Source organism: Vulpes lagopus, chromosome 13, assembly GCF_018345385.1.
Source record: "Vulpes lagopus strain Blue_001 chromosome 13, ASM1834538v1, whole genome shotgun sequence".
Classification (NCBI taxonomy): Eukaryota; Metazoa; Chordata; class Mammalia; order Carnivora; family Canidae; genus Vulpes; species Vulpes lagopus.
Window position 1 is genome coordinate 25,685,602 of NC_054836.1, and position 27,092 is coordinate 25,712,693.

At 33.1% G+C, this 27,092-nt stretch overlaps 1 protein-coding gene across 6 annotated transcripts in view; it reads left to right on the forward strand.

The window, feature by feature from the left end:
* The window catches only part of PHF14 (PHD finger protein 14), a 236,322-nt gene that overhangs the window by 85,659 nt on the left and 123,571 nt on the right, over nt 1-27,092 (forward strand). For all 6 annotated transcript variants that reach the window (XM_041728062.1, XM_041728064.1, XM_041728067.1 and 3 more), the window contains 3 exons: nt 238-341; nt 2,269-2,400; nt 11,981-12,149. In XM_041728062.1, the coding sequence (XP_041583996.1) occupies nt 238-341; nt 2,269-2,400; nt 11,981-12,149 (405 nt within the window). The remainder of the gene's footprint in view (nt 1-237; nt 342-2,268; nt 2,401-11,980; nt 12,150-27,092) is intronic.

Genomic DNA, 27,092 nt, shown 5'->3' on the forward strand with positions numbered 1-27,092 from the left:
TCATGATGTTTTAGTATTTCACTGAAAATTGATTGAAGTATGTAATTATGGGTTTCTAATGGAAATAACTGCAAGACAGAAACTCATTTTAATTCTTTTTGCTGGTGTAATAGCTGGTAAAACATTTCTCCCTCACAATTCTAGCATACTTAGTTAACTTGAGTGGCAAATAGAGGAGAATATTGCTTTATATTTTTTCTTTAAAACAAAATAAACTGCATTTGTTCAAATCAATAGAAGTTGAACATACCGGCAATTTTGCGAGCACCCAAGGAAAGAAAACCAAGTAAAAAAGAAGGAGGCACACAAAAGGCATCTATTCTTCCTGCAGTACTTTATAGGCAAGTAATAAAATGATAACAGATTGATAATGTATATTTTTAAACTCATACCTTTAATAACAAGATGCTTCAAATAGTTGTGAATGAATTAGTCCATGCCAGAACTTACATTAAATGCATTTGAAATTCATTTTATGAATATCTTCATTAAAGATGCTTTTTAGGTTGAATGACAGAAGAGATTTTGCTCCTCTTTTAATAATAAGATAAATTACTTATATCCTTTAAATAGGTGGAAATATATATCCAAAACTTCTGTGGAAAGTGAACAGTCAGTCTTCTTTGGGAAATTGAAAACTGACTTTAAATAATGTAGATGATCATGTTCTTAAATAATTAATATATCATATTAATGTGCACTGATATTTTAATGAATTTTGAGCTTTGCATGTGTTTTTAGGTAGTGATAGGTATCATACAGTCTCAATTACTGCCTTTTTGTACAGTGGTGGATAATAAAGATAATTTCTTGATTTAAATCTGTCCATATTTTTTTTCTGTGCTTAGTTATAATAATTTTATTTCCAGAAGTATTTTTGTTTTTTACTTTTATGTCTCAAGAGTTTATAGTGTTCACCATTATATAATAATTTTACATAGCCAAGACTTCTTTCCATATATGAATAGGGTAGGATCTTTTTTAATGTAATTGATCATGTTAAGTGGAGAAAGTTAGAAGATGCTAGTATGTGTGTGTGTATGTATATATATATATATGCGCATGTATGTATATACACACACACAAGTGTGTATATTCACATGCATACCTATATATGCTATGTAAATACACAAGTATTCTTCCCACAACTTCTTCCTTTCTCAGAAGTAGCAACAATATCAATCTCTAATTACTTTCCATTCTTAGTTGGAAGCTCCCTCCAATATGTAATACTAAATGACTTCCTGGAATAGTTGGAAAAGCCTGCTAGTATTTCAGTGTACAGCATGAAGACTAGTACATTCTCAGTCCAGTTTTTCCAAACAAAATTGGTTCATTTGGGACCATCACTTATATCACAGTGCTTATGACTTATCAATACAGTTCATTTTTGTTTCAAAAGTATGTAAGTGATTTTCCTTTTTTACTCTGAGCAATATTGAGACCAAGTACTAGTTGTTGTTGTTGAATTTATGTGATTTTTTTTTCTAGGATAATTTAAAAACTCAAATATCATTGTTTTTGGACATGGATGGATGGCTCTTAAAGATTCTCAACAACTTTTCCTTCACTCTTTATGTTCCTAATATAAAAACTCCTAGATTTTTAGGGCATGGTCCTTGTGCCCTCAGGAGTAGTTAAGTTGCCTTTTGCACAAGAAAAATTGGATTCCTTGAAAACAAACAAAAATCAAGTAGCAGTAACGATAATAGTAAAATGCCCCATTCTTTGTAATAAATATCAATTGGTATATTTTTAAGACTCAAAGTCAGATTTTGAAAAGATACTTATTTATAAATGTAGCTTGTTTACATGTTCAAGATTCTTTGGAAGGTTTATAATTAATGGTAGAAAATAAACTGAATTTTTTTTTGTAGTTTTAAAGAAGTAAAATTTGGAAAAGTTTTTTGTTTAATAATTCAGAGAAAAATTAAGTTAATATTAAATGAGTTTTAAGTGATAATTGAAATTAAGATAGTGATGATGTTGAGAATACTATCTTAGATATGCCTTTCTCTGAGAGGTTTGACTCCAGAGCAATATTTATACTAGATCTGGCTATTTTTGTAGCCTCAAAAATATTTAGAACTAATAGTATTTAGAACTAGTATTGATGTTATAAAAGGGCGTGTTATGAAAAAACGTTTGATTTAACAGAAGAAATCTTAAGTTAAGGTGATATTTTGAAATTTAAAAAATATATTATGAATAACTGTCTCACTAAGATAATTAATATTCTAATGCTTTATTTGCTGCCTTTATTCAAAGTTGTGGAATTTGTAAGAAGAACCATGATCAACATCTTCTTTTATTGTGTGATACCTGTAAACTCCATTATCACCTGGGATGTCTGGACCCTCCTCTTACGAGAATGCCAAGAAAGACCAAGAACAGTTATTGGTAAGTAAAATGAAAGAGATTTTAATGTTAGAACTAGTTTGCTCTCTGTTTCAACAGTGTAAGATGAAGTGTTACATTGTATTGCTTCATAGTAAAGTTCTTAGGACATTTTTAATTGATATTTTTATAAATATTTTTCTAATTTTGTTGAAGTATAATTGACAATTAAAAATTATATATACTTACGGTATACAACTTAATGATTTGATATATCTATATACATTGTGAAGTTAATCACCGTAATCAAGCTAATTAACATATCCATGACTTCACATAGTTTTCATTTTCTTTATTTGCGATGAGAGCACTTTAGTCATAAATATTTACTATAATATATGAATAAACCTGTAATAGCTTTTTTTGAGATAGGAATTTTTACTTTATCAGGAATTTGCCTCCATATTCATACTTTTATTTGCAATTTAACATTTTTAATTAGTTTCACCAAAGCTTTACTTTTGGTATTTTTTGTTTGTGTTAGTTATATTTAACTGTTTTTTGCAAATCTAGAAACATTTGGCATACGTTTCTAAATTTTTTTCATTAGCATGTGTATTACATTAGTAATAGTAGAGAGAGCGAGCGAGAGAGAGAAAGGCAGAGACACAGGCAAAGTGGCAAAGTGAAGTCTTCAGTATCTTGATTAGAATTCTTTTGACCTCTCAAATCAACTTAGTTTTGCTTAGCAGTTAATTGAATATATTAGTTTTAGAGTAAGTTTTATAGAATTATAGTTTTCTTTAGTGTATCTCAAATGTGAGAGACACTTTTTGCTTTTTAACATTTTCAGCTTATTTTTGAAGTTAAAGAGAATAAATACTAAAGCAATTTCACTTCCCAATTATTTTATATTACCTGTGCTCTTTGCCTAAGTCTATTATATATGTATGGTAGAAAAACTGTGTAATGGTGTGCTACTATGGATCTTTTCCCCATTCTGCATTCTCTGATGCCATGTTGGTAATTTGAAATTGATTATGGTTAGTAGTAGTCATACTGCAGAAATTGGCAAATGCTACACAACTTTTTCCCATAGATGGTTAGGTGTTAGATATTTACTAGCACACCACTGCCTAACCTCTGCTTAGTTTCCATTTAGTACTTCCCAGTCTTTTTCTTAGGAAAAGAGATCTTAGAAAGGTCCTTTCCTCTGAGGGAAAGGGCTCCTGGATCCTTATCTCTTGACTGGGACTGTTATTGGCTTATATTTATACAGAGCCTACTGGTACACATTTCTGAATGTCACCAGTTACTCCTTTTGCTGTCTTTATGCTATGTGCATGTTCTGCTTGATAGAACATTCTAAGCACCTCCTGTCCAGCCTTTTTTTTTTCTCCCCAGTATCAGCACTGCTTTTGGGAGATACTGGTTTGAGATCTGGATGCTTTCTGTTTCATCTATACCATAATAGTTTACTGCTTATTTTAGACTGATATAAAACATGACAGGAAAGATATGAGACAGGAAAGAATAAAGATGCAGAAGTAGTTATTGATGGAGAGTAGGGAGGTTGAGTAAGTTCACATCAGACAAGCTCTGACTTTTCAGTGAAATGGAAGTAGTTTGTGGAAAGGGTGGGATGGTGATGGGGGCTTAAGAAGATAGGACATAGTTTCCAGTACTTACTATGGAAAAAAAAAATCATGGATGACTTGCTGAGGCTATATGCCAAGAATGTTTGGTAAATTAGTTTAATAAATGTGATTAATTTTTCTTCAATAGTTCTCAGTCCAAGAGCAGGAGAGGGAAAAATCCAGGGACTTCTTAGGTTGAATTAAGAATGGGCAAATCAGGGACATCTGGGTGGCTCATGGTTGAGTGTCTGCCTTCAGCTCAAGGCATGATCCTGGGTCCTGGGATCGAGTCCCGCATTGGGCCCCCTGCATGGAACCTGCTTCTCCCTCTGCCTATGTCTCTGCTTCTCTTTCTGTCTCTGTCTTTCATGAATAAATACATAGAATCTTTTTAAAAAAATGGGCAAATCAGATTAGAATGCTAGGTGTGTGAGAAATTTGGCAAGGGATAGGCTAGTGAAGGTATAATCTAGGCTTCATTTTGCTTGTACTTACTCCTCTTGTTTGAACTGTATTTTTTCTTAGTTTATGTTATTTTGGTTTGTTTATTTTTAATATATGATGTTGCACACTGCCTTACATTGTTCTAAGACAAGCTTGATAGTGTATAAGTAAATAGTAAGGGTTTGGTTTATTAGAGTAGCTCAAATAAGAAATAATTCCTTTAATTTTTGAGAATTCTTATGTTTCCATCACCCATCTGATCAGAATTTGTCTTGCCTTTTCAAATTAGAGAATATTCTGAAAAAAACCACAATTTGAAGAGTATTATTTGACAGATAATTGAGTGATATTTATTATTCCTTTATTCTTTGGAAATACCTTGGTTTATTCTTTTAAGATAAAAGAAAATCTATAGCACAAATCCTTTAGTAAATAATTTACAAGTTTCTTCCCCTGTTTTTCTTAATAATTTATTCTCCCCTTCCTCCATGAACTCTTTCATTTTATTGGGACATAATTGACACATAACCTTGTATTACTTTTAGGTGTAAAACATAATGATTTGATAAATGTATCTATTGTGAAATGATTATCACAGTAAGTTTAGTTAACATCCATAGCAACCCATAGTTAAATGTTTTTTTTTTTTTTTCTTATAATAAGGACTTTTAAGATCTAGTCTCGTAGGGAAGCCTGGGTGGCTTAGTTGGTTAAGTGGCCAACTCTTGATTTCATTCAGGTCATGATTTCAGGTCCTGGGATGGAGCCCCAGGTATGGCTCTACACTCAGTGTGGACTTGGCTTGCTTGTGCCACTCCTATGGCACAAGCACAGCGCACCCTTGCTTGCATTCTCTCTTTCTCTCTCAGATAAATAAAATCTTTAAGAATTCTCTTAACAACTTTCAAGTACACTATACAGTATTATTAACTATAGTCACCGTGTTGTGTGGTACATCCCCAGGATTTATTTATTTTCTTCTTTATTTTTGAGAGAGAGAGTGGGAGAAGGGGCAGAGGGAGAGGAAGAGAGAGAGAAACTTAAGCAGGCTCCACGCCCAGTGCAGAGCCTGATTTGGAGCTCCCATCTCACAACCCTGAGATCATGACTTGAGCTGAAATCAAGAATTGGGTGCTTAACTGACTGAGGCACCCAGGTACCCCTCCCTTTTTAAATTATTTATTTATTTTTAAGGACATATTTATGTTTTAACTGGAAGTTCATAACTTTTGATCACCTTCACCCCTTTTGCATCACCACCCATCCACCCTCCACCTCCCCCACCCTGGCCTCTGGCCACCACCAGTTTCTATTCTATATTATTTATAAATTTGTGGGTTAAAAAAATACTCCACATATAAGTGAGATCATTGAATATTTACTTTTGACTTGTTTAGCATAAGTCCTTCGAGGTCCATCCATGCTGTTGCAGATGGCTAGTATTTCCTTCTTTCTATGGCTGAATAATATTCCATTATATATCTATACCACATTTTCTTTATTAATTCATTGATAGACACAGGATATTTCCATGTTTTTGCTATTATAAATAATGATGCATGAACATGGGGGTATAGATATCTTTTCAAGCAAGTGATTTTTGTTTCCTTTGGATGTATACTCAGAAGTGGAATTGTTGGATCATATGGTAGTTCTATTTTTAATCTTTTTGTTTTATAAGATTTATTTATTTTAGAGAGAGAGAGACGCAAGTGGATGGAGGGGTAGAGGGAGAGATGGAATCCCAATCAGACTCTGTGCTGAGCTCAGAGCCTGACTTGGAGCTGAACCCATGACCCAGAGATCATGACCCAAGCCAAAACTAAGAGTCAGATGCCCAACCAACTAAGCCACGCAGGTGTGCCCTATTTTTAATTTTTTTGAAGAACTTTCATGGTAGTTTTCATAGTGGCTGCACATTTCCTGCCAACAGCGTATGAGCATTCCCTTTTTTCCGCATCTTCTCCAACAATTGTTATTTCTTGTCTTTTTGATGACAGCCATTCTAATGGGTTTGAGATGATATCTCATTGTGGTTTTGATTGTATTTCGCTAATTACGTTTTATATGGGGACCTATGAAGATTTTCCTTTAAAAAGAGGGAAAACATGGAAAAAACTTAGAGATAAGGAAGAAAAAAACCAGACTGCTATGGAATCTTTGAAGACTGAAAGAAGTAATCTATAAAGAAAAAAAAGCAAAACATGAATTATGTATAATATTTGAGAGATATAGTATCATTGAATTTATTACATTTAAGGATTCATAAAATCCTTTTTTTCTCTAACATATGCAGGTAAAATTTTCTATAAACTGAATTAGTATTCCTCCTTGTCTTAGCATTATTATGCAATGGAATTGTTTTTCTTTAGCAATTGAAAAACTTTAAACCTGCTTGTGCACATAAGATGCAGTGTATGGTGTAGGAGATGAAGAAGGTATAGCAAATGAGAAAAACATCTTTTGCATAAGTTCCTGATGAGAATTTTTATTACTAATACTTTAAAAATTCCTTTTTAATTAATTGAATATTTTGATTACTTAAGATTATTTTTAACATTTTGTGTGATAATTATAAGTTAATAGGATTCTGTTCCCTTAGTAGCCTATGTTAAGTAAAAAATACACAAGATTAAATATACAGGATAGCAGCTTAGTGGGTTATTAGAAGAAGCCAGGTGAAGCCACATTAGGAAAGATATTTTTGACTTTACCCCTAAACATTATTTAATCCTACTGAATTGAACAAGCCATAGCTTTATCCTAAATTATTATGCCTAGCACCTTGTGTACTGATTAATGTAATAAAGATGCTTCTTGATATCTTAAATGACACATAAAAGATAGAGACTAGAGTACTTAATAGATTGTTGAAAAAGTTTTAAGTAGTGTGTCCCATCTGTATGGACTTTGTACTGTAACTGTCACATGGCAGTTGTTTTGAAACAAATAGATGCATTTCTGTATTGTTGGTAACATTTTGTTTGGATTTTTTGCTTGTTCAGTGTTTTGTGGAGTTTAGGGAATAACAATTCTACTGTCACCTAAATGTATTATATTACTTTTGGTGGGGATGAGAATGAACATGAGAAATTAGAGAATATCATGACAAGGGTTATTGTTACAAAATGAGAAACAAAAGGAAAGAAAAAATCAGTGAAAAAAAAAAAGCCAAAACAATAATTCCTAAAAAGATACTTGTTTCTATATCCCAAATGAATTGGAACTGGGAGCGACTGGGTGCCTCAGTCTGTTAAGCATCTGCCTTTGGCTCAGGTCATGATCCCAAGAGTCCTAGGATTGAGCCCAACATTTGGCTCCTTGCTCAGCAGGGAGCCTGCTTCTCCCTCTCCCTCTGCCACTCCCCCTTCTTGTGTGCGATCTCTCTGTTAAATAAATTAATAAAATCTTTTAAAAAAATGAATTAGAACTAAGAAATATTACATTTTACTTCAACTGATAGAAATGATGATAATATTAAGGTTATGATCTGTAAAGACAAGGAATTGTTCCTTTTCTGTGATACAATTTGATATCTTTTTTTTTTTCCCAACCCCCGCCCCTCTGCCCCAATTTGATATCTTTCTATTGGCATTTCTGTTTTGATGTTTGTTGTATTTGTTATTATTCACTAACAATATCTAACATTTGTGGGGTTTTCACAATTTAGGATTGCCAATAGATTGTTTCAAAATATACTCATTATTTTCGATTAGGAATACGGCTAGGTGTTTACTTCTCATGCTAATTTTAATCCTTCATATGGGACAAACAGTAGCAATTTGGTATATTACACTTTATTTGTATTTTAATTTTTTTAAAAAAAGATTTGTACAGAACATGAAAGACTCCTAACTCTGGGAAACGAACTAAGGGTGGTGGAAGGGGAGGTGGGCAGGGGGTGGGGAAGACTGGGTGACAGGCACTGAGGTGGGCACTTGACAGGATGAGCACTGGGTGTTATTCTATATGTTGACAAATTGAACACCAATACAAAATTTATATATAAAAAAAGATTTATATATATATATATATATTTAGAGAAGAGAGTGTGCAAGCAGAGGAGGGGGAAGGGCAGAGGGAAAGAATTTTCAAGCAGATTCCTCATTGAGAGCAGAGCCCAACATGGGCTCCATCTCACTGCCTATAAGATCACAACCTAGGCTAAAACCAAGAGTTGGACACTCAACTGACCCAGTCACCCAGGCGCCCCTGTATTTAAATTTTGATGACAGTCTATGAATCCAAGAAATAAAGTACTTGGTTGTTCTAGTAATAGACATATAAAAAGTTTTAAGTAACACACGATAAATTACTTCCTTGTGTTTTCCTCATTGGTCATTTTTTTAGTGTTAAAATTTTTACTCATCAATTTTGCTTAAATGAATCAAAATTTTTAGATATTAAAATTAAAGCCTTAAACACTAGTTTGCATTTTAGCAATTAATGTATATGCCTTAGTAACACAATGGCATGTTGTATTTAACTCTGTTACTGGAGTTCAAAATTTAAAGCTGTCACTTAATAAATATTAGTTTGATAATATTTACTGTATTAAGGAGATAGAATTGTGAATTTTGATGCAGTATGACTAAAAATGACAAGAAATTTTTGACAATGCTTGGTGAGAGAATTCTAAGATGCATTCAAGGATACTGATATAAACTAAGGGTACTTATACGTAAACTAAATATCAAACATCATTTTATCTATTGTGACCATTTTTATAAAGATAGCACTATAAGTTAGACTTTTAAAGAATTATTTTCTGATCATTCTTTTAAATTTGCAGAAAATGGGGTCCCTGGGTGGCTCAGTTGGTTAAATTTGCAGAAAATGTATAAAAAAACTTTGCTTTTAACAGTTTCTCATGAATTTTTAAATGGGCATTTATAATTGGCAAAATCAAGATTTTAAAAATCTTTTCTTTATTTTTTTATTTTTTATTTTTTTAATTTTTTATTTATTTATGATAGTCACGGAGAGAGAGAGAGAGAGAGAGAGAGGCAGAGACACAGGCAGAGGGAGAAACAGGCTCCATGCACCGGGAGCCTGACGTGGGATTCAATCCCGGGTCTCCAGGATCGCGCCCTGGGTCAAAGGCAGGCGCCAAACCGCTGCGCCACCCAGGGATCCCTTAAAAATCTTTTTGTAGACTTTTGCTGTGTTAGCCACTAGGTATGTGTGACTACTTGAATTTAAATTGATTAAAATTAAAATTTAAAAATCGGTTCCTCAGTCATATTAAACATGTTATAAGTGCTCCATAGCTATATATAGCTAGTGGCTGCTGCATTGGCTACTGCAGTTATGGATTATTCTAACATAAAGTTCTGTTGGACAGTCAGACTGAAGTTTCAGTGTTTAATTCTAATGTCCAAACATTTTATTGTGGTGAAATATGCATTATATAAAATATACCATCTTAATCTTTTTTTTTTAAGATTTTATTTATTTATTCATGAGAGACACAGAGAGAGGCAGAGACATAGGCAGAGAAGCAGGCTTCATGCAGGGAGCCCGATACAAGACTCAATCTTGGGACTCCAGGATCATGCCCTGTACCGAAGGCAGGTGCTCAACTGCTGAGCCACCCAGGTGTCCCCCATCTTAATCATTTTTAAGTGGTATAGTTCAGTGGTATTAGATACGTTAATAAGTATTATTGTATTAAGTACAATAATAATCTTTCCCTATAGCATTTTTCATCTTGTAAAAATTGAAGCTATCTACATATTAAAAAGTAACTCCCCATTCCTTCCTCCCCTCCAGTCCCTGGCAACCACCATTCTACTTTCTGTCTCTAATTTTAACTACCCTTAAGTACCTCCTGTAAGTGGAATCATACAGTATTTGTCTTTTTAGTGACTGGCTTCTTTAACTTAGAGTAATGTCTTCAAGTTCATCCATGTCACGGCATATTGCAGAATTTTCTTTTTTTTAGCTGGATAATAGTCCATTGTATGTGTACATATTTTACTTCTCCATTTATATGTTAGTGGTTACTGGGGTTGCTCCCATAATTAGCTGTTGTGAACCATGCAGTTATGAACTTTGGTATACAGATATTTCTTTGAGAATGGATTATATGGTAATTCTATTTTTAATTTTTTGAGGAACCACCATATTGCTTTCCAAAGCAGCTGTACTGTTTTACATTCCCATCAGCAGTGCACAGTTTTCCAATTCCTCTATATCTTACAAACACTATTTTCTGTTTTTATTTTGATAATAGTTATCCTGTTGCATGCTAGGTAGTATCTCATTGTGGTTTTGATTTTCATTTTTCTAATGATTAATAATGTTTAGCATCTTTTCATGTGCTTATTAGTCATCTAAATGCTTTCTGTATCTTATTTATTTATTTGCGCTTTTAAAAGAGAGGAGTGTGAGCCAGTGCAGAGGGTGGGGGAAGGAGAAAGAGAGAATCTTAAGTAGGCTCCATGCTCATTGCAGAGTCTGATGGCAGGGCTGATCTTATGACCCTGAGATCATGATTTGAGCTGAAATCAAGAGTCAGTTGCTTAACTGACTAAACCACCCAGGCACCCCTCTATATCTTATTTAAATCCTTCTTCAACATGAGTGTAGACTTAAGAAACAGTTATAGTAATATTAGCTTTTAAGGTATTTTTTTAAATGTATTAGTCTCTTACATCATGTAAAAAACAAGAAATGGAATTTCAATCCATTGTTATAATAGTAATACTAGCTTTTATAATTGATCATGTATTAACCTTTGTTGAGATCTTTATTTCTCCATAATGGACTCTGAGTTACTGTCTAGTGTCTTTTTTTTTCACCGTGCAAGACTCTCTTGAACATTTCTTGTGGGACGAGCCTGGTGGTATCAAACTCCCCCAGCTTTTTTGTATGTCTAGGACTGTCTAATTTCTCACACGCTTTATTTTCTTTTAAAGATTTTTATTTATTTATTCATGAGAGACACACACAGAGAGAGAGGCAGAGATACAGGCTCAATATTTGGAGGACATGGTTGGTTTTGCCCATTGTGGCTCCTAATAGCTGTATGTAAGTTACTGCAGGAGCATATGCACAGCTGCCTGCCATGAGGCTTGGTTGGAGAATGGGTAGCTGTGACTGCTGAGAGCTGAAAATGACGGAAATTAATGACAGTTTACCTCTGCAAGTCTTTCCTTGCAAGTCATAAGCCTTTAGTAGAATCCAGAATTCCAGAATAATTGCATCAAACAGATTCTGCCAATGCTGTCAGTTTCCAGGCGGAGAGAGAGATTTCCATTGCTTTGGACTCTGCCATCAGTGCTGCATCTCTTATGTTGGTTCATTTAAACATGTAGCATTATTGCATGTGTGTTTATGATACAGGGACACGTGGAATTGCTTTTTATATTTATTATTGTCCTTCTTATAGAAGTGTATGTGCTTTTCTGTATGTAGTCATTGTATATTCTGTGGTCACACATACTTGTGTATATTTTTATATATTTTTCACGTATACCTGAATTTTATTTTAATAGAAACCATAAGTAATGGTAGAAGATAAAAATAAATGTATGAACTTATATATTTTTTTTATGTAGGCAGTGTTCAGAATGTGACCAGGCAGGGAGCAGTGACATGGAAGCAGACATGGCCATGGAAACCTTACCAGATGGGACCAAACGATCAAGGAGGCAGATTAAGGAACCAGTGAAATTTGTTCCACAGGATATGCCTCCAGAACCCAAGAAGATTCCAATAAGAAACACGGTAATTTTTTCCCCATTTATCATAGTCATCACAAAATTCTGAGGCCAGAATTTATGAGGTGAGAAAGACAAAGCGTGAACAAATACTCAGAAGTCAAAGGAAGAAACCAGAATATTGCTATTGGTCATTCTTAAGAGTTTATTGTTTTACATTATGAAGGACAGCATACATACCTGAGAATTTATGGTTTCTGTGTTCAACTTAAAGCATAATAATAATGAATACCCACTGTCTCCATTGACCTGCTTCAAAAATTGAACATTACCAAAGGCTTTGATGTCCCATGTGAATCCTTGATAGTCACACTACATCTATCTAGCACAGAGGTCACCTTCATCCTCCACTGTATATTTGTCATTCTCTTCTTCTTCTTCTTCTTCTTTTTTTAATAATTACTCTCCAGATATGTGTATTCATAAGTAATACATAGTTCTGCAGGTTTTGAATGTTGTACAAATGGAGTCAGACTTTTTCCTTTTGTTATTTGATACTTTAACCAATATTATATTGATTTGACTCATAAATCTGACTCATATGGTCTGTGTAGTTATACTTCATTTATATTCATTAATATGTGTTTTTTTAAATTAAAAACTATATATTCTGTAGATTGGCAGTTTTGTTTCTATCTTTTTTCCTTTTGTAAACAATTCTGTTTTAAATATTTTTGAAAATGTTTCCTGAAGCATGGTAACAAGGAGGTAGGGTATATATCAAGGTGTTTATTTGCTTAGTTTTCGGGTTGTGTATCTTCAGTTTTGCTAGGTATTTCCAGTGTGTTCCAAACCAGTTTACATTCAGAACAATGAATAATCTAACTGTTGCCCCCCAAATTTATTGTGTCCAATATTTTAATGCTTTCAAATGTGATAAACATGTAACAGTGTATCATTTTATTTTGCATTTCCTTCAATACTAACAACCTTGAATAGCTATAAATTTTGATAAGTTGCATTTTCTCTTCTAGGAAATGTAAATGTCACTCTTTTCTAGTTTTTCTGTGAGATTGTTAGTTTGTAATTAAAATTTTTTTGAGATTAGAGTTTAAGCAGTTTCTTCCAGAGGTCATTTATATTTGTTATTACCTGGGAAGTCTACCAACCTAAGACCATTTTAAATAAATTTGGTGTGTGTGTCTTTTTCCATTATGCAAGTGGTGTGAATTTCTGCCCCAGACTTGTGAAGGCTGGCTTGCAGTTATAAATTCTTAGAGGAGGCATTTTTTTACCTTGAACCACATCAGACTCTTTTCTTTTTCTTTTTTTCTTATTTTTTATTTTTTATTTTTTTCACATCAGACTCTTTTCAAAAAAATCTGCCTCCCCCTGAAGGAAATAAAGATATTTTTAGGGTTAGTTGTCATCCTTTGTTTTGTTGCCTATTTAATTTTGAAAGTTTTTGCTTTTTTCATTAAAGTAACAACTTTCTCAAAAAAATCTCTTTAATCTGTAGTAATCATATTTAATCACTTAAGATCTCTTATTTAAGAGAAGTCATCTAGAGTATTTCATTCAGTTTTGGGTTATGGGTTTATTTGAAATTGATGATACAGATGTGGAAATTGTCTCTAAGATAAATTTAAATAGTTGATTTTCAGTGCTCTAAATTGATGACCTTGAAATTGTTTTATTTATAATTCCCCCTAGTTTAAAACATTCTTTAAGGTCTCACAAATATATTAGGTTTATGAATGAAGAGAATTTTCATTCTTTAAGTAAGGCTGCTTATTTCTATTTCTAATATGTTTTCTGTAACTTCGATGCCAATATCTGCAGCTACTGTGATCTTAGAGAAGAGCAGTTTTTACTTCATGTGTCTATGCTAGCAAAGATTATCCTTTTATGAAACATTTTTTTCTTTATCGTTTAAAGCAATCTTTAGGACCAGTGTTTTTATCTTAACTTTGAAGTTATATACAGAGGGGAAATTTCATACCTAGTATAATCCCTAGTTTAGTATTACTTAGGATGAAAGATCCCATACTTTTCTAATTTACTTGTTTGCTCTTCCAGCCTAGAAATAAAAGGAGGCTTTTATTAAATTTTTTATTTATTAAAATTTTATTAAATTTTCTAATTTAGTCCATTTCTTTTTACCTTATTCTTTGTCTCTAGTTTTCTTGTGTGAAAGTCTTAGTCTTCTTGAGGATATGGGTGGGTAAAACAAAAAAGGATTCCATGGCTAGTAATTTTAGGAAATATGGTATGATTATTTTCTCTCGTAAGGGAATTCAAATACATATTGAAGATCTGAGAAGCACTACTGTTTAGAAAAATGATTAACTTTTCCCCCAACTTATCAAAAGCAATGTATTTTAGACTAATTTTTAATTTTACCATAGAGCCCTGGGTACCACCAGCTTTGGAAATGTTCTGGAGTTCTAGAGGCCGTGAATTAACTTGCATCAGGATCATCTACGGTGTTTGTTGGAATCATCCTAGAGCTAATGAGTTAGAATTAGGGGTTGGGTTGAGCAGATTTCTTAGGTGTTATTCTTATGCAGACTAAAGTTTGAAAATAACTATCTAGATAATATTTATGATTATGACTTTTACTCTTTTCCTTCCTTCTTTCCTCCCTTTCCCCCATGAATCCATACAGCAATTCAGAAAACCTTTGATGAGCATGTTCAATTGGTCAGGTACCTTACCTGATCGAGGAATGTAAGAATGAGAGATGCAGAAGAGAGTGATTGAATCATCTTGATCTTGATCTTATCATTTAGGCTGAGTTCTTATTGTTACCTTAATTTTTTATCTTATCATTTCTGTTTCAGAGTTGTATTAACATTTTAAAATATTAGCATGGTTAAAAATGAGGCGGTCTACTTTCTTTTCTTAGAATACTGTTAATTATGGGAATCCAGGTACCTAACTGCCAACTCATTTGTATAACCAAGTATCTTTCACAATAAATAACTGATTTATATCTCCCTTTGTTTAATTTTTTAATTGTTGTTCCTAGTATATTCCTACTTTTTATTTTAGCACATATATTTCGGGATATTCTATTCTTAAATTTCTTAAAATAATTCTTGCTTTTCTTAGTTTTTATTTTTCCTGCCATTGATCAAAGTATACTTCATTTCACAATAGTCATATTGCTCTATCAAAATTTTAAAGAAAATTTACCTTTGTCACATAGGGAATTCGTGACATATATCCTAAGCTTTTATTTCTCATTTCAAAATAATATTTCACTTAATAAAACTGTTAAAATGATAAATGGTCTGACAACTTTCTATCCATTTCTATTAACTTTAAGTTCCTTTAGGTTATAGTACTAGCACAATTTTTAGAAAAATAGTTTGGGCTGTTTCATGCCAGTAAAAATGATTTTTTTTTCTTGTTTCAAAAATTTATTTTGTGAGATATGCGGATTGGTATTGTTAGAATAATTGTATTTTTGAAAATTCAGACTTTATGATTAAGTGTATAGCACTTTAATCTTTTTTTTTTTTTTTAAGAACTGTCTCTGTAGAGTTGCCTAAGAACCATCAAAATATAAAATGATCATGGCTGCCATAGATTGAAGTCCCATTTTTATTGAACAGATATTCTTCCCCCTGCTATTACTTTCTCAGTTTTTATACTTTGTATCTTTATGTAACATCATGATGGTAGTAAAGGAGGAAGGAAAGGATTTCCATGTTGGAATATTTGAGTAAATCTTGGTATGTTGCTACTGTTAATTTAACTTCTGTTTATCCATATTGCTAATAAACCCAACCATTCTATTATTTTGTCTTTTTTTTCCTACTATTTGATCATTGGATATTTTACTTCATTACTTTCTTCAAAGGATTAAGTCAGAAGAGGACATAAGGGATTAGTCTACCTTTATCTAAGATTGTTTAATAGTAATAATACCTAACATTTTTTGAAGACTCATCATATGCCAGACACTGTACTAATTCTCCAGCCTACTCCCCCTTTAAAAAATAAGTTAGTATCTGGCTATTATGACATTCGTTTTACTCAAAATGAAACAGACACACAAAGCTTGGGTAACCTATCTATAATCTTATAGGTAGCAAGCAGAATAGGACATAAACTCAGCCCGAATTAAGAAATTGTGGGCTTTTTTTGTTTTGTTTGTTTTTTAAGGTCTGTAGAAAAGATTTAGTTGAGGTACAAATGGAGTTGTAAAACATTTTGTTTTTAGGTAGCATAGTCGGGAATGTGATACCAGAAGGTTTGTGTGTCTTTCTGTAGCATAGTGTTATCTATGGTAAGACAGGCATATATCCACTTACTAATTTGTATACTGAGTTTGTTCACATCAAGTATAAGATTCAACACTCCTTTTCTTTGCACTTTCAATTGAGTGCGATGTGTTTCCCCCACCCCAAGCTTGTACAAGAGCATCGTGTCATTCCTTTCAGTCACAGTACAATAGTGTAGAAGTGAATATAAATGTTTGAAGGTTATTCTACCTTGAGGAAATTGATATTAAAAAAATAGTAGAAACAGCAAATCTATACACTCACAGTAAATGTATATATTAGCCACCAGTATGTTTATTTTACTGTTCTATGTTGGTTTGTTTTTTTTCCCTCTAAACTGTGAATACTGTGAAACTTGGTATAGAAAAAAAAGAGCGTATGCTTTGGTATTGGCAATGAGGAGGGAGAAGTAAATAGTGGTTTTTGTTTCCTAACCAGTTACTCCAAATCTACCTAAAACATTTGGCTTATTGCATCTCAGCTTTTCTGATTAAGCAGCAAATATCTTTTTGATTTGTTCATTTGGTTTGATCAGTGTTAAGATAGATGGGGCCATAGACTCAAATTTTGTACTCTACTGCCTTTGTGCCAAATATGGCTGCTATTAGAAGAATGGCATCCACTTTTTCCTGCTGACAGGCAGTTTCCATTTATCATAGGCCAGAGAGTGCATTGGGAAATAGAACACTTCAGCAAACCTTACTACATTTTTATTTTTTAGATATTAGGGAAAGTCATTTTTCATTTTACTCTACTCTGATTTCCTTCATAAGGATTTATAGAAATCTGAACAAATACAGCATATTTTGAGACAGTAAATCCAATAAGATATAGATGCTTTTCAAAGTAAGTAGTCCCAGTGTTACTTTTCTTTCTAATTTTTTTCTACCCAAAGATGATAAAAGATTAGCCAGAAAAGTTACTTGAAAAAAAATGATAGCACTAAAGATCTGGTGTTTAAAAATAATGTGTCAAATAGCTATTTTTAAGTTTGAAAGAATGAAAATATTATTTTCAGAAAATATTCCTCCTGTACAAACATGGAGATTTCTCTCTGATTCATATTTTCATGTTATCTCATATTTAATTGTTAGCTTACCATCATTTAAAAAAAATTTATTCTGCATGTTGGAATTACTTTTAAGTTTTAACTATGAAAGTAATACGTGAATACTTTTTTGTCATAAGAAATTCAAAAGTATGAAGTCTCCTTTGACTTTCCTCCCAGAATTACCCTTCTCCAGCCCAATTCACTTGCCTTGAATCTATCTTTATTATAAGGGTACATATTTTGAACTTTGATTATCTGACATTTCTTTTGATGTATCTGTCAAACAAAAAATAAGAAAAAAGTAATCAAAGAGTCATGGAAAAGTAATATGGGCATAGTTCAAGAAACATGGAAATATTAAAGTATTTATAAGTAAAAGAAGAATGATCTGGTTTTAGAAAATCCTTCACATATTGTTTCCTGCTCCAGGAAAATAACTTTGTAATATCATCTGAGATTGATTCACAAATATCCCATCTTCAGTATTTCAGTGTCTCAGTAACCATATTTTCTGTTTTATTACTGGGCACAAATAGGAAGACTAAGTCTAAAGAAGAAAAAGAATTGAAAAATATATTTTTAATTAACCATTATCTATTATGTACTTTGTATTTTATATTAATTGTCATTACTATGCTATGAGGTAGTTACTAATGTCATTGCCATTTTATAGTTGAGAAACTGAGGCAAAGCATATAAGTAACTTGCCTAAGGACATATAGCTTCTAAGGGCATAGAGCCAGGAATCAAACTAAGGTAGCTTCTGAGGCCATACTTTCAAGTACTTCATTATGCTGCCTTTCCAGGCAAGATTACAGTGATTATTCCTGGCATTTGTCCCTGGGCCAGAATCACAGGGTCCTCATGCTTTCAGCAGCTTAGTGGCTGACAGTTTGGTCAGGAAAATGGAATTTACTCTGTGGAGAATTAGAGACTTATACCACTGTTGGTATAGCTAGCTGGGTCTGTAGATGTCAAGAAAACTTTCACCATGTGTCAGAGGGTTCTGCTGAACATCAGAGAAAGTGTCAGTGAAATTTCTATCCTGAAGCACTGAGTAGGTTGGTAGGAGCTAACAACAGGTCAGAGAATTTGACAGTGAAGCTCTCAGCCTGAAGAACACTGTTGAGTGGTGGAAAAATGAGAATTTGTGGGGGATGTCTGCAAAACTTGCCAGGACCATGAAGTGGGAGCTAATGGAAAGGTCTAGAAGGCTGCAGCATGTAAAAAAACTAATAAGCATCTGACTCCCATGACCTCCTGAGTAAAATGGCCTTCACTTAAATGTTTCAAATCTGTGATTATTGACATGGAACCACAGACAGAAAAGGTGAGAGGGAGGGCTTTGGGAAATGTGGTTTCCAGCCTTAAACAGCATAAGTAAGGTGGTGGTGGTGTTGATGGAGGTGTGTTTCAGATTAACCACGGACACAATCCAGGATAGTAACCAAATGCAGTTTTAAAAAGTGCCTAATGTACTGGTACTTGGCAGGTAGTCTAAGAAATAACATTTCTAGACTCCTTATCCCTTCCTTTTCTTTCTTCTTTGACAACTGTAATACTATTTCATCCATATTCTCCAGCTCTGAGAATTTTGCAAAGCTTGCAATAAGTTCTTGGTAAAATGGTTAAATGAATTACTGACAACAAAATATAGGCAGTGACTTAAAGAATTGTAAAATACCAAAATGGATAATCTCGGTGTTGGCTAAAGAAGGTGAACCTGAGCTTTTTACAAACTCAGCAGTGTTTAAAATAAGAGAGAGGGTTAACTACTTTTCTAAGTTTCTGAATATCCAGCTGAGCCCTTACGATGTTTGCCATTTATTTATGAATGAGTTGCAGGTTTTTTCCTCTCCTTTTTTTCCCTCTCTCTCTCTCTCTCTCTTTTTAAATCAATTAAAAGAAAGTAACATGGATGAAGTAGAGGATCTTAAAAAAAAAAAAGCTTCTTGTGATAGAGGATCATGTTGGCCTCCATAACTCTGTGACTTTCTTCCTCTGTTCCTCTGTCTTTGTAGAAGCCATTCAGATACAGGGCTTTTCTCAGAGATTTTGGCAGAGAGCTCCTTCTATTTAAATTACATTAAGCATTTCTTTTCTGTAGAATTCCTACAATTGGTACTATCTATAGCCAATGTCAGAAGTCTTCTTTAATGCAATTTGTTTTTTAGTAGTTGAGCCTAGGCTTTGGATCCATACATTCAGGATATAAGTTAATACTTTATAAAATAGTGACTTTCACATGTCTAATTAATTACACACTGGAGAGAACTAATAGTTTTCACTTCTGTATTGATAGCCAGTAATAATAATTGGGAATAATTTTTTAATACATTTTCACTTACTATAGGAATGAAAATATTTAGTCTTTGGGATTGGTATCTCATTTATCATAATTCAGCTTCTTTTGCACTGGGGGAATTGTTTTTATTCTCCTACCTGAAGATCTTCTTATAGGACAATGAATTAATTTATATACCTAGCCCAATTTTAAGTGTAAAATGGTCATACTTCATATATAGTATTTTTCTTTGATAACAACATTGGGTAAAAAAAATATTTTTTCTTGAACTTCTTTAAATGTTTGCGGTTTTAATCTTTCAGCAATAGATTTTTATTACAGTACCTCCTTTCCCCTAGTTTCAGATAGTATCTTTTTTCTTCTATCTTTCCAGGTTGTTTCTTTGGCATTGAGCCAAAACAGCTTTGTAATCTCATTGATCTTGTAGGTTGGTGTTTTATTGATCTGTGATGCATCACTATCTAGTATCACATCATACATTGGATGATTTTTATAATATTCTAGTTTTAAGAATTAATAGTTTTTTTTTCACACCTTTGAGATCCCAGTAATTCTACACTTATTTTATCTACTCTGATTTTGTTCATTTTCAGCTTTATCTCACATCTCTTAGAAGGTAGATTGTATGTGACTTCTGATGCATGTAACATAGTTCTTAGCCTCAGTGATTTGATCTTTAGCTTTATGTTGTCCTCTTCGGTAAACCTTTAGAGTCAGTAAAGGGAAGACAGTATTTGAAGATAAACTTGTGTTTATAATGGATAGAAACATGAATTTATGTTGTGTTCTCTTTACAACTATAAAAATGATAAGTAATTATCTTTTTTTGTGAGTGCTTTAGTCATTTTTACTTCTGAGTTTAATAGTTCCCTGTGTTAAGCAAAAAAAAAAAAAAAAGATTGGCTGTGTGGGAATCCAGATCTTTCCATATTCTCTAATCTTTACTTGTGATTCCTAGTCATGTTATTGAACCATTACCAGGTTAATTTTTTTCAACATATATCCTTTGAGCAACTAATAATGTAAGGCGCTGGGCAATAGACCCTTAATAGAACACCAAAATGAAGACATGTTCTATGCCCTTAAGGAACTATAGTGATAAAAATGTGGCCCTCAAGTAAATGTAATTTAACGAGAAAATACATTGTTCATATGAGAGGTGGTTAAGTTGCTTTATCTGGTAACATGATAGTTGTGAAATGGAAGAAGAGAGACAGAAGATGGAGGTGAGCAACAAAGACTACAAGTTGACTATTACTAGTAGAAAAGTATTCTGCTAGCTAAGAAAATCTTCATTTTCCTTTGCCCTAGATTTTGGTGTTAATAAGTTGAAAATTTTAAAGTAAGCAAGCTAGACACTTGGAAAAGCATTGGATCCTTCACCATAAAATTTAGTGTAAAAATTTAGTATCATAATACCTATAGCTGTCTTTCTTACAGCTTGTTTCTATAATAAGCATCTTTTTTTTTTTTTTAAACAGACTTTATTTATTTGAGAGAGAGAGAGCTTGAGCAGTAGGGGTATGGCAGAGGGAGAGGGAGATTTCCCACTGAGTGAGGATCCTGAGCCAAAAGCAGACACCTAACTGACTGAGCCACTTGGGCGCTCCAACATAATAGCACCTTGCCGGCAACAGCTTCTTGCATATTGATGAGTATTAGCACATTTTCAGCAAAAAAATCACTTGATATTTCAGCCATTTGATTTTTTCAGATAAATAGGTGCAAATAGTTCTTTAACACAGCTCATTTCTTTTAAATTTTTTTCTGTGCTAAGGAAATCCTGATGATTACTGTATTAATTGATGGTAAGAGTTTTTTTTTTTAACTTTTCTGTTTACTCAATTAGAATCATCTTGTTTATGGATATGACTTATAATTATCCTTTAGAAAGTATCCATTAAAATGTAATGATATTTTCCTCTCTAGGACATTTTCTTTGTAGCATTATTCCATTTAAAAAGTAGAAGATGGTACAAAATAAACTTCTTGAGAGTTTTAGATGGCATCAAAATCTCTAAAATAGCATAGTGTGTGGTGGAAGTACCTGGACTAGCACGTGGTAGATTTTTTTTTTTTTAATTGGGTTCAATTTGGCAACATGTAGCATAACACCCAGTGCTCATCCCATCAAGTGCCCCCGCCCTCAGTGCGCATCACCCAGTCACCCCCACCCCCTGCCCACCTCCCTTTCTACCACCCCTTGTTCGTTTCCCAGAGTTAGGAGTCTCATGTTCTGTCTCCCTCTCTGATATTTCCACATGGTAGATTTGAATTGTAATTCACACTCTGCCAATAACCCATTATGCAGAACTGGATAAGTACTTTACTTTGTTTGTACTCAGTATCCTCATTTATAAAATAAATTAGATAATCTGCAGTCTTTTCTAGAACTAAAAGTCTCATCTAAATTCACATTTGCATTTATTATTTTATCCTTAACACTATTAATTAGAGGGTTAAAGTACATACATTGATATTAAAAGAATCTAGAGACAGTAATTCTTTGTGATTAGGCTTCATGACATGTAATAAATTTTTTTTTAAGACCATATTTGTTGATAACCTTTTTTTTTCGCCTTTCTGGCAGTTAACTTTATTTTTATTGTTATTCTGAAAAAAATTTTATGTATGCCTCCAGGAGACACTTTTCAGCAAATAGGCTACCAGATGTGTATACTGTACATTGACTTGTTTCCAAAATTTTGTTTCTTTGAAATTGTCCTTTTGTTCACTTTTCAAAGTGACATTTGATTGTTTTACTTAGCCAATTTCATACTGACTTCTTTATGATAGTAACTTCACAAAGCTAAAATATTGCTTAACAAGAATAGAAACATGCTTTCTCACTTTATGAATTATTTTTACTATGTTACTGTTATAAAGCTGAGTGGGCAAGGCAGATGCTGAAGAAACCATACAGTGAGACTATCCCACTTAGTAAATTTTAAGGATTCTCATTGATCCAGTTTATTTTTAAAGGAAGGCATAAATAGAGTTTTAAAAATGACTTTTTTGGCCATTCAATATTTTTCAATTTTTTGGGTTCCTTGAGTTTAAGAGCAACTCTTCTTACAACATTCAACTTTTTTGTAAATGTGTATATATATATATATATATATGTATATATAGTATACATAGTATATATATATATATATACACACATTTTAATTGGGTTCAATTTGCCAACATATAGCATAACACCCAGTGCTATATATATATATATATATATATATATATATATATACACACACACACACACACACACACACACACACACACAGACACACAGTCAGCCATGTCAAATAATTTCTGAAGTATTTTGTCTGGAGCCCATTTCCCTCCAGTTTTAATCTAAATTGGTTTTTCTTGGTCATTCTTGGACTTTGCTTCATCATCATCATGAGACTTCCTTTAAGCTTTCATAGGTGGAATTTTTTGCTGCTTGCATTTAAAGTTGGGTTTTTGGCTTTTTTTTTTTTTTTTTTTTTTCCATTTAGGCCTGTATCTTGATGGGGGAACTTCTTCAATGACTTACTTAGTAAAAGTTAGTGAGAGGTAAATTTTTGAGATCTTACATGTCTGAAAATTAATTTTTTAATGCTCATTAATACTATGGCTGTGTATAAAATATTACTTTTTTTTAAAAGCACTATTTGACTCCTGGCTGTCACTATTGCTTTCTGCTCTTATAACTCATTTTGTCTCCTGTCTTGAAACTCTTAGTATTTTCTCTTTTTGAGTTTCAGTAGTACAATTCACTACCTTGATTGGTGTGGTACACTTTTATTCATTTATAGGAGTTTAGTGAGTGCTTTCTGTCAAGAAACTCACGTATTTTTAATTCTGAGAAATTATTTTTTGTTACTTCTTTGATAATTTTTATCCTTTGTTCTCCTTTTCTGGAACTTCTATTAATTGTATTTTGGTGATACTAGATTAGTTCTGTAATATTTTTTTCTATCATATTGTTCATTTTTTTTTAATTTCTGGGAGATTTTCTCAATTTTATATTCCAGCTGTTTTACTAAATTTCTGTTTTGGGGATGTGTATGTACTTTTCTCTTTACTTTTCTTTACTTTCATTTTATTTATTTGACAGAGAGAGAGAGAATAAGCAGGGGGAGCTGCAGGCAAAGGGAGAGGGAGAAGCAGGTTCCCCACTGAGCAAGGAGCCTGATCTGGAGCTCAATTCCAGGACCCTGAGACGATGACCGGAGCCCAAGGCAGACACTTAACCTACTGAGCCAACCAGGCTTCCCCTTCCTTTTTCTTTTAATAGCAGATATTCTTATTTCATTATGGCAAAAACTTCTTATATTTTCAGGAATTTTCATTGTAATTCTGTTTTCTTTTGTATCCGTCATTGTCTTTGTTTCCTCTGGGTTCCCTATTTCTGTTATGTTGGTCTCTCTCATGTTGAAGCTTTAAGATGCTTGGGGATCTCTGGATATCTATCTATATCTATATCTATATCTATATCTATATCTATATCTATATATCTATATCTATATCTATATCTATATCTATATCTATATCTATATATGTAATTAAGTTTATGTGGGGCTGTTTTCCCTATAGGGATGATTTTATGATTGGGGGCTTTTTCTTTGAGAATACCTTAAATGTCAGTATCTATAGATTTTTTCCGTATCAATTTAGTAGAAGTATTCTCTCATCTCCTAAATGGTAGGTGTAATTTTGACTGCCAGACTCCTGAATAGGTGAGGAGAAGGGGGCTAAAGATCTCACAGTTCAGAAATCAGAATTCCATGCAAATTTTCTGGCTTTTGTTTGCTGCATCATTGCTCCCTTCTCTGTGCCTGATAATCCATTGTCCAGAGTTTGTCTGGTTGTTTTTCTCCAGAGAATAGGCCTTCTGTGTCTGGTGGGAGAGGAGTAATCTCTTGACAGTATAAGGAAGGAGAGAATTCCCTTATAACTTTATGTTACTGAATTTTAACCCAAAGTTTTATTTCTTACCTATATAGTGATTTACACAGTGTGGTAAGTGGAATAATGGCCCTCCAAAGATGTCTGTAAACTAATCCTTAGAACCTGTAAACATGTTCTAACATGTTTATATAACAGAAGGAACTTTGCAGGTATGACTAAAGTTACGGACCTTGAGATGGGAAGATTAAGCAGAGTTGTCCATGTGCCCAGTCTAATCACATAAGTACTTAAAAGAAGAAGACCTTTCCTGGCTGTAAGTAAGAGGGAGATGTGACTATAGACATAGGTCACAAAGATCCAGCATTGATGCCTTGGAACATGGAAGAATGAGGCCATGAGAAAGGAATGTTGGCATCCTTTAGGAGATGGAAAAGGCAAGTAAACTGATTCTTCCCCTTAGAGACCCCTGAAAGATATACAGCCCTGCCAGCACCTTAATTTTAACCCACTGACACCCATGTCAGAACTGTAAAATAGTGCATTTGTTTTTTTTTAAGCCATTAAGTTTATGATAATTTGTTACAGCTGTAATAGAAGCTAATAGAGAGTAATTTGTGGTTTTGACATTTAAAGCTGAAATGGGACAATGATTCTTATTACTGTATATTTTTTACTTGAAGCCATGCATGTAGGAAATGAATGACACCTTCCTCCATACTTTTGGAAAGTTCCAGTAGTACAGTAGTTTATTCATACTTAAATGTTTTGTATCATTAAATGATGTAGGGTCAGTAGGTGAATTTTATTTTATAGTGCTTAATTAGTTTTTTCAACATTGATGGATGTTGAAAAAATTTTGAAAGGCATTTTAGTTTTATTTAGATATAAGTTAAATATAAAAATCCCTTATGCCACGATGGAAAATTAGTTCATTATTCTTTAAAGTTTGCTACAATTAAAATTAGCCTAATCAACTTATGGCTGATGGTCTTTTTTATAACAGCTTTATTGGGATATAATTCACATACTGTGCAATTCACTCATTTAAAATTGTATAATTTAGTGTTTTTTAGTAAATTCATAGAGTTGTACAGCCATTACCACAGTCAACTTTAGAACATTTTCATTGCTGTGCACTCCCAGCTCTTCCCGCCAAAATTCCTGTACCCATTAGCAGTGACTCCATTCTCCACTCTCCTAACCTTAAACCCTAGACAACTAGTAATCTACTTTCTGTCACTGTATGTCTCTGCCAATTTTGGACATCCAAGATAAATGGAGTAATATGATATGTGGCATTTTATGACTGGATTTTTTCACCTAGCATAATATTTTCAGGGTTTATTCATGTTATGGCAGTATCAGGACTTTATTTCTTTTGATTTTTGTATAATACTCCATGTTATGGCTATACCAGATTTTAAAATTCATCCATTCAGCTGTCACTTGATGGACATTTGTGGGGTTCTTTTTGTTTTTCACCCCTTGGTTGTTACAAATGATTCTGCTATGAATACATATATAAGCTTTTGTGTGACCATGAGTTCTTACTTATCTCCATTGTACACCTAGCAGTAGAGTTGCTGGGCCTTATGATAACTCTATTTTTGCCATTTGAGAAATTGCCAGATTGATTTTTAAACTGGCCATATAACTTTCTGTTCTTACCAGCAGTGTATGAAGACCCAAGTTTTTCTGCATATCACCAATATTTATTATTGTCTATTCTTCTGATCTAGTGATCCTGGTGCGCATGAAATGGTATCTCATTATGGTTGATTTGTATTTCTTTACTGGCTAATGAGACTGATTATATTTAAAAAGAAAAAAATATGATGCAGTCCCTTTTCCCTCACATTTATCTGTGCCATGTAACAGTGCTAAAATGATGTTTGTAGTTAGACTCTTAAATGAAAAATGACTGAGATTACACATCTGTTGTAAAGCTTTAAATAATTATCTATTATTATTTCCCTTGTCCCTAATTTTAGTTTGTATGAGCTAAGAAAGCAAAACCTAATGTGATAATATGATGAAATTCCGGAAGGATAACCTGAGGAATAATGAAAGATTAGTGCCCTAGCACTTTTTTCCTTTGGTGCCTTTATCATAATTGGGAATTAATTTTTTTGTATGTTGTTAGTTTAATAAATGGGTAGAGATACCTTACATAATAGAGACTTGGCTATTTGTTTTGAAATATTTAAACTTTTGTTACATGAATGCTAGATTAAATTCAGATAGTAAACCTGGGACCAACAATAAGAATTGTTTTAGCATGGAACATGCTGCCTCATTCTTTGGAATAGTTGAAGCTATATGACTGTCAGGGAGGGTTATTTTATGAAGAGTTTCCAAACTGGGTAAAGAGAAACCATTATATTAAATAACACTTAATTTTAATTTTAAGATGTGTGTGAAAGAACCATGATCCAGTTCCAATTCCTTTGACCCCAATATGTCATG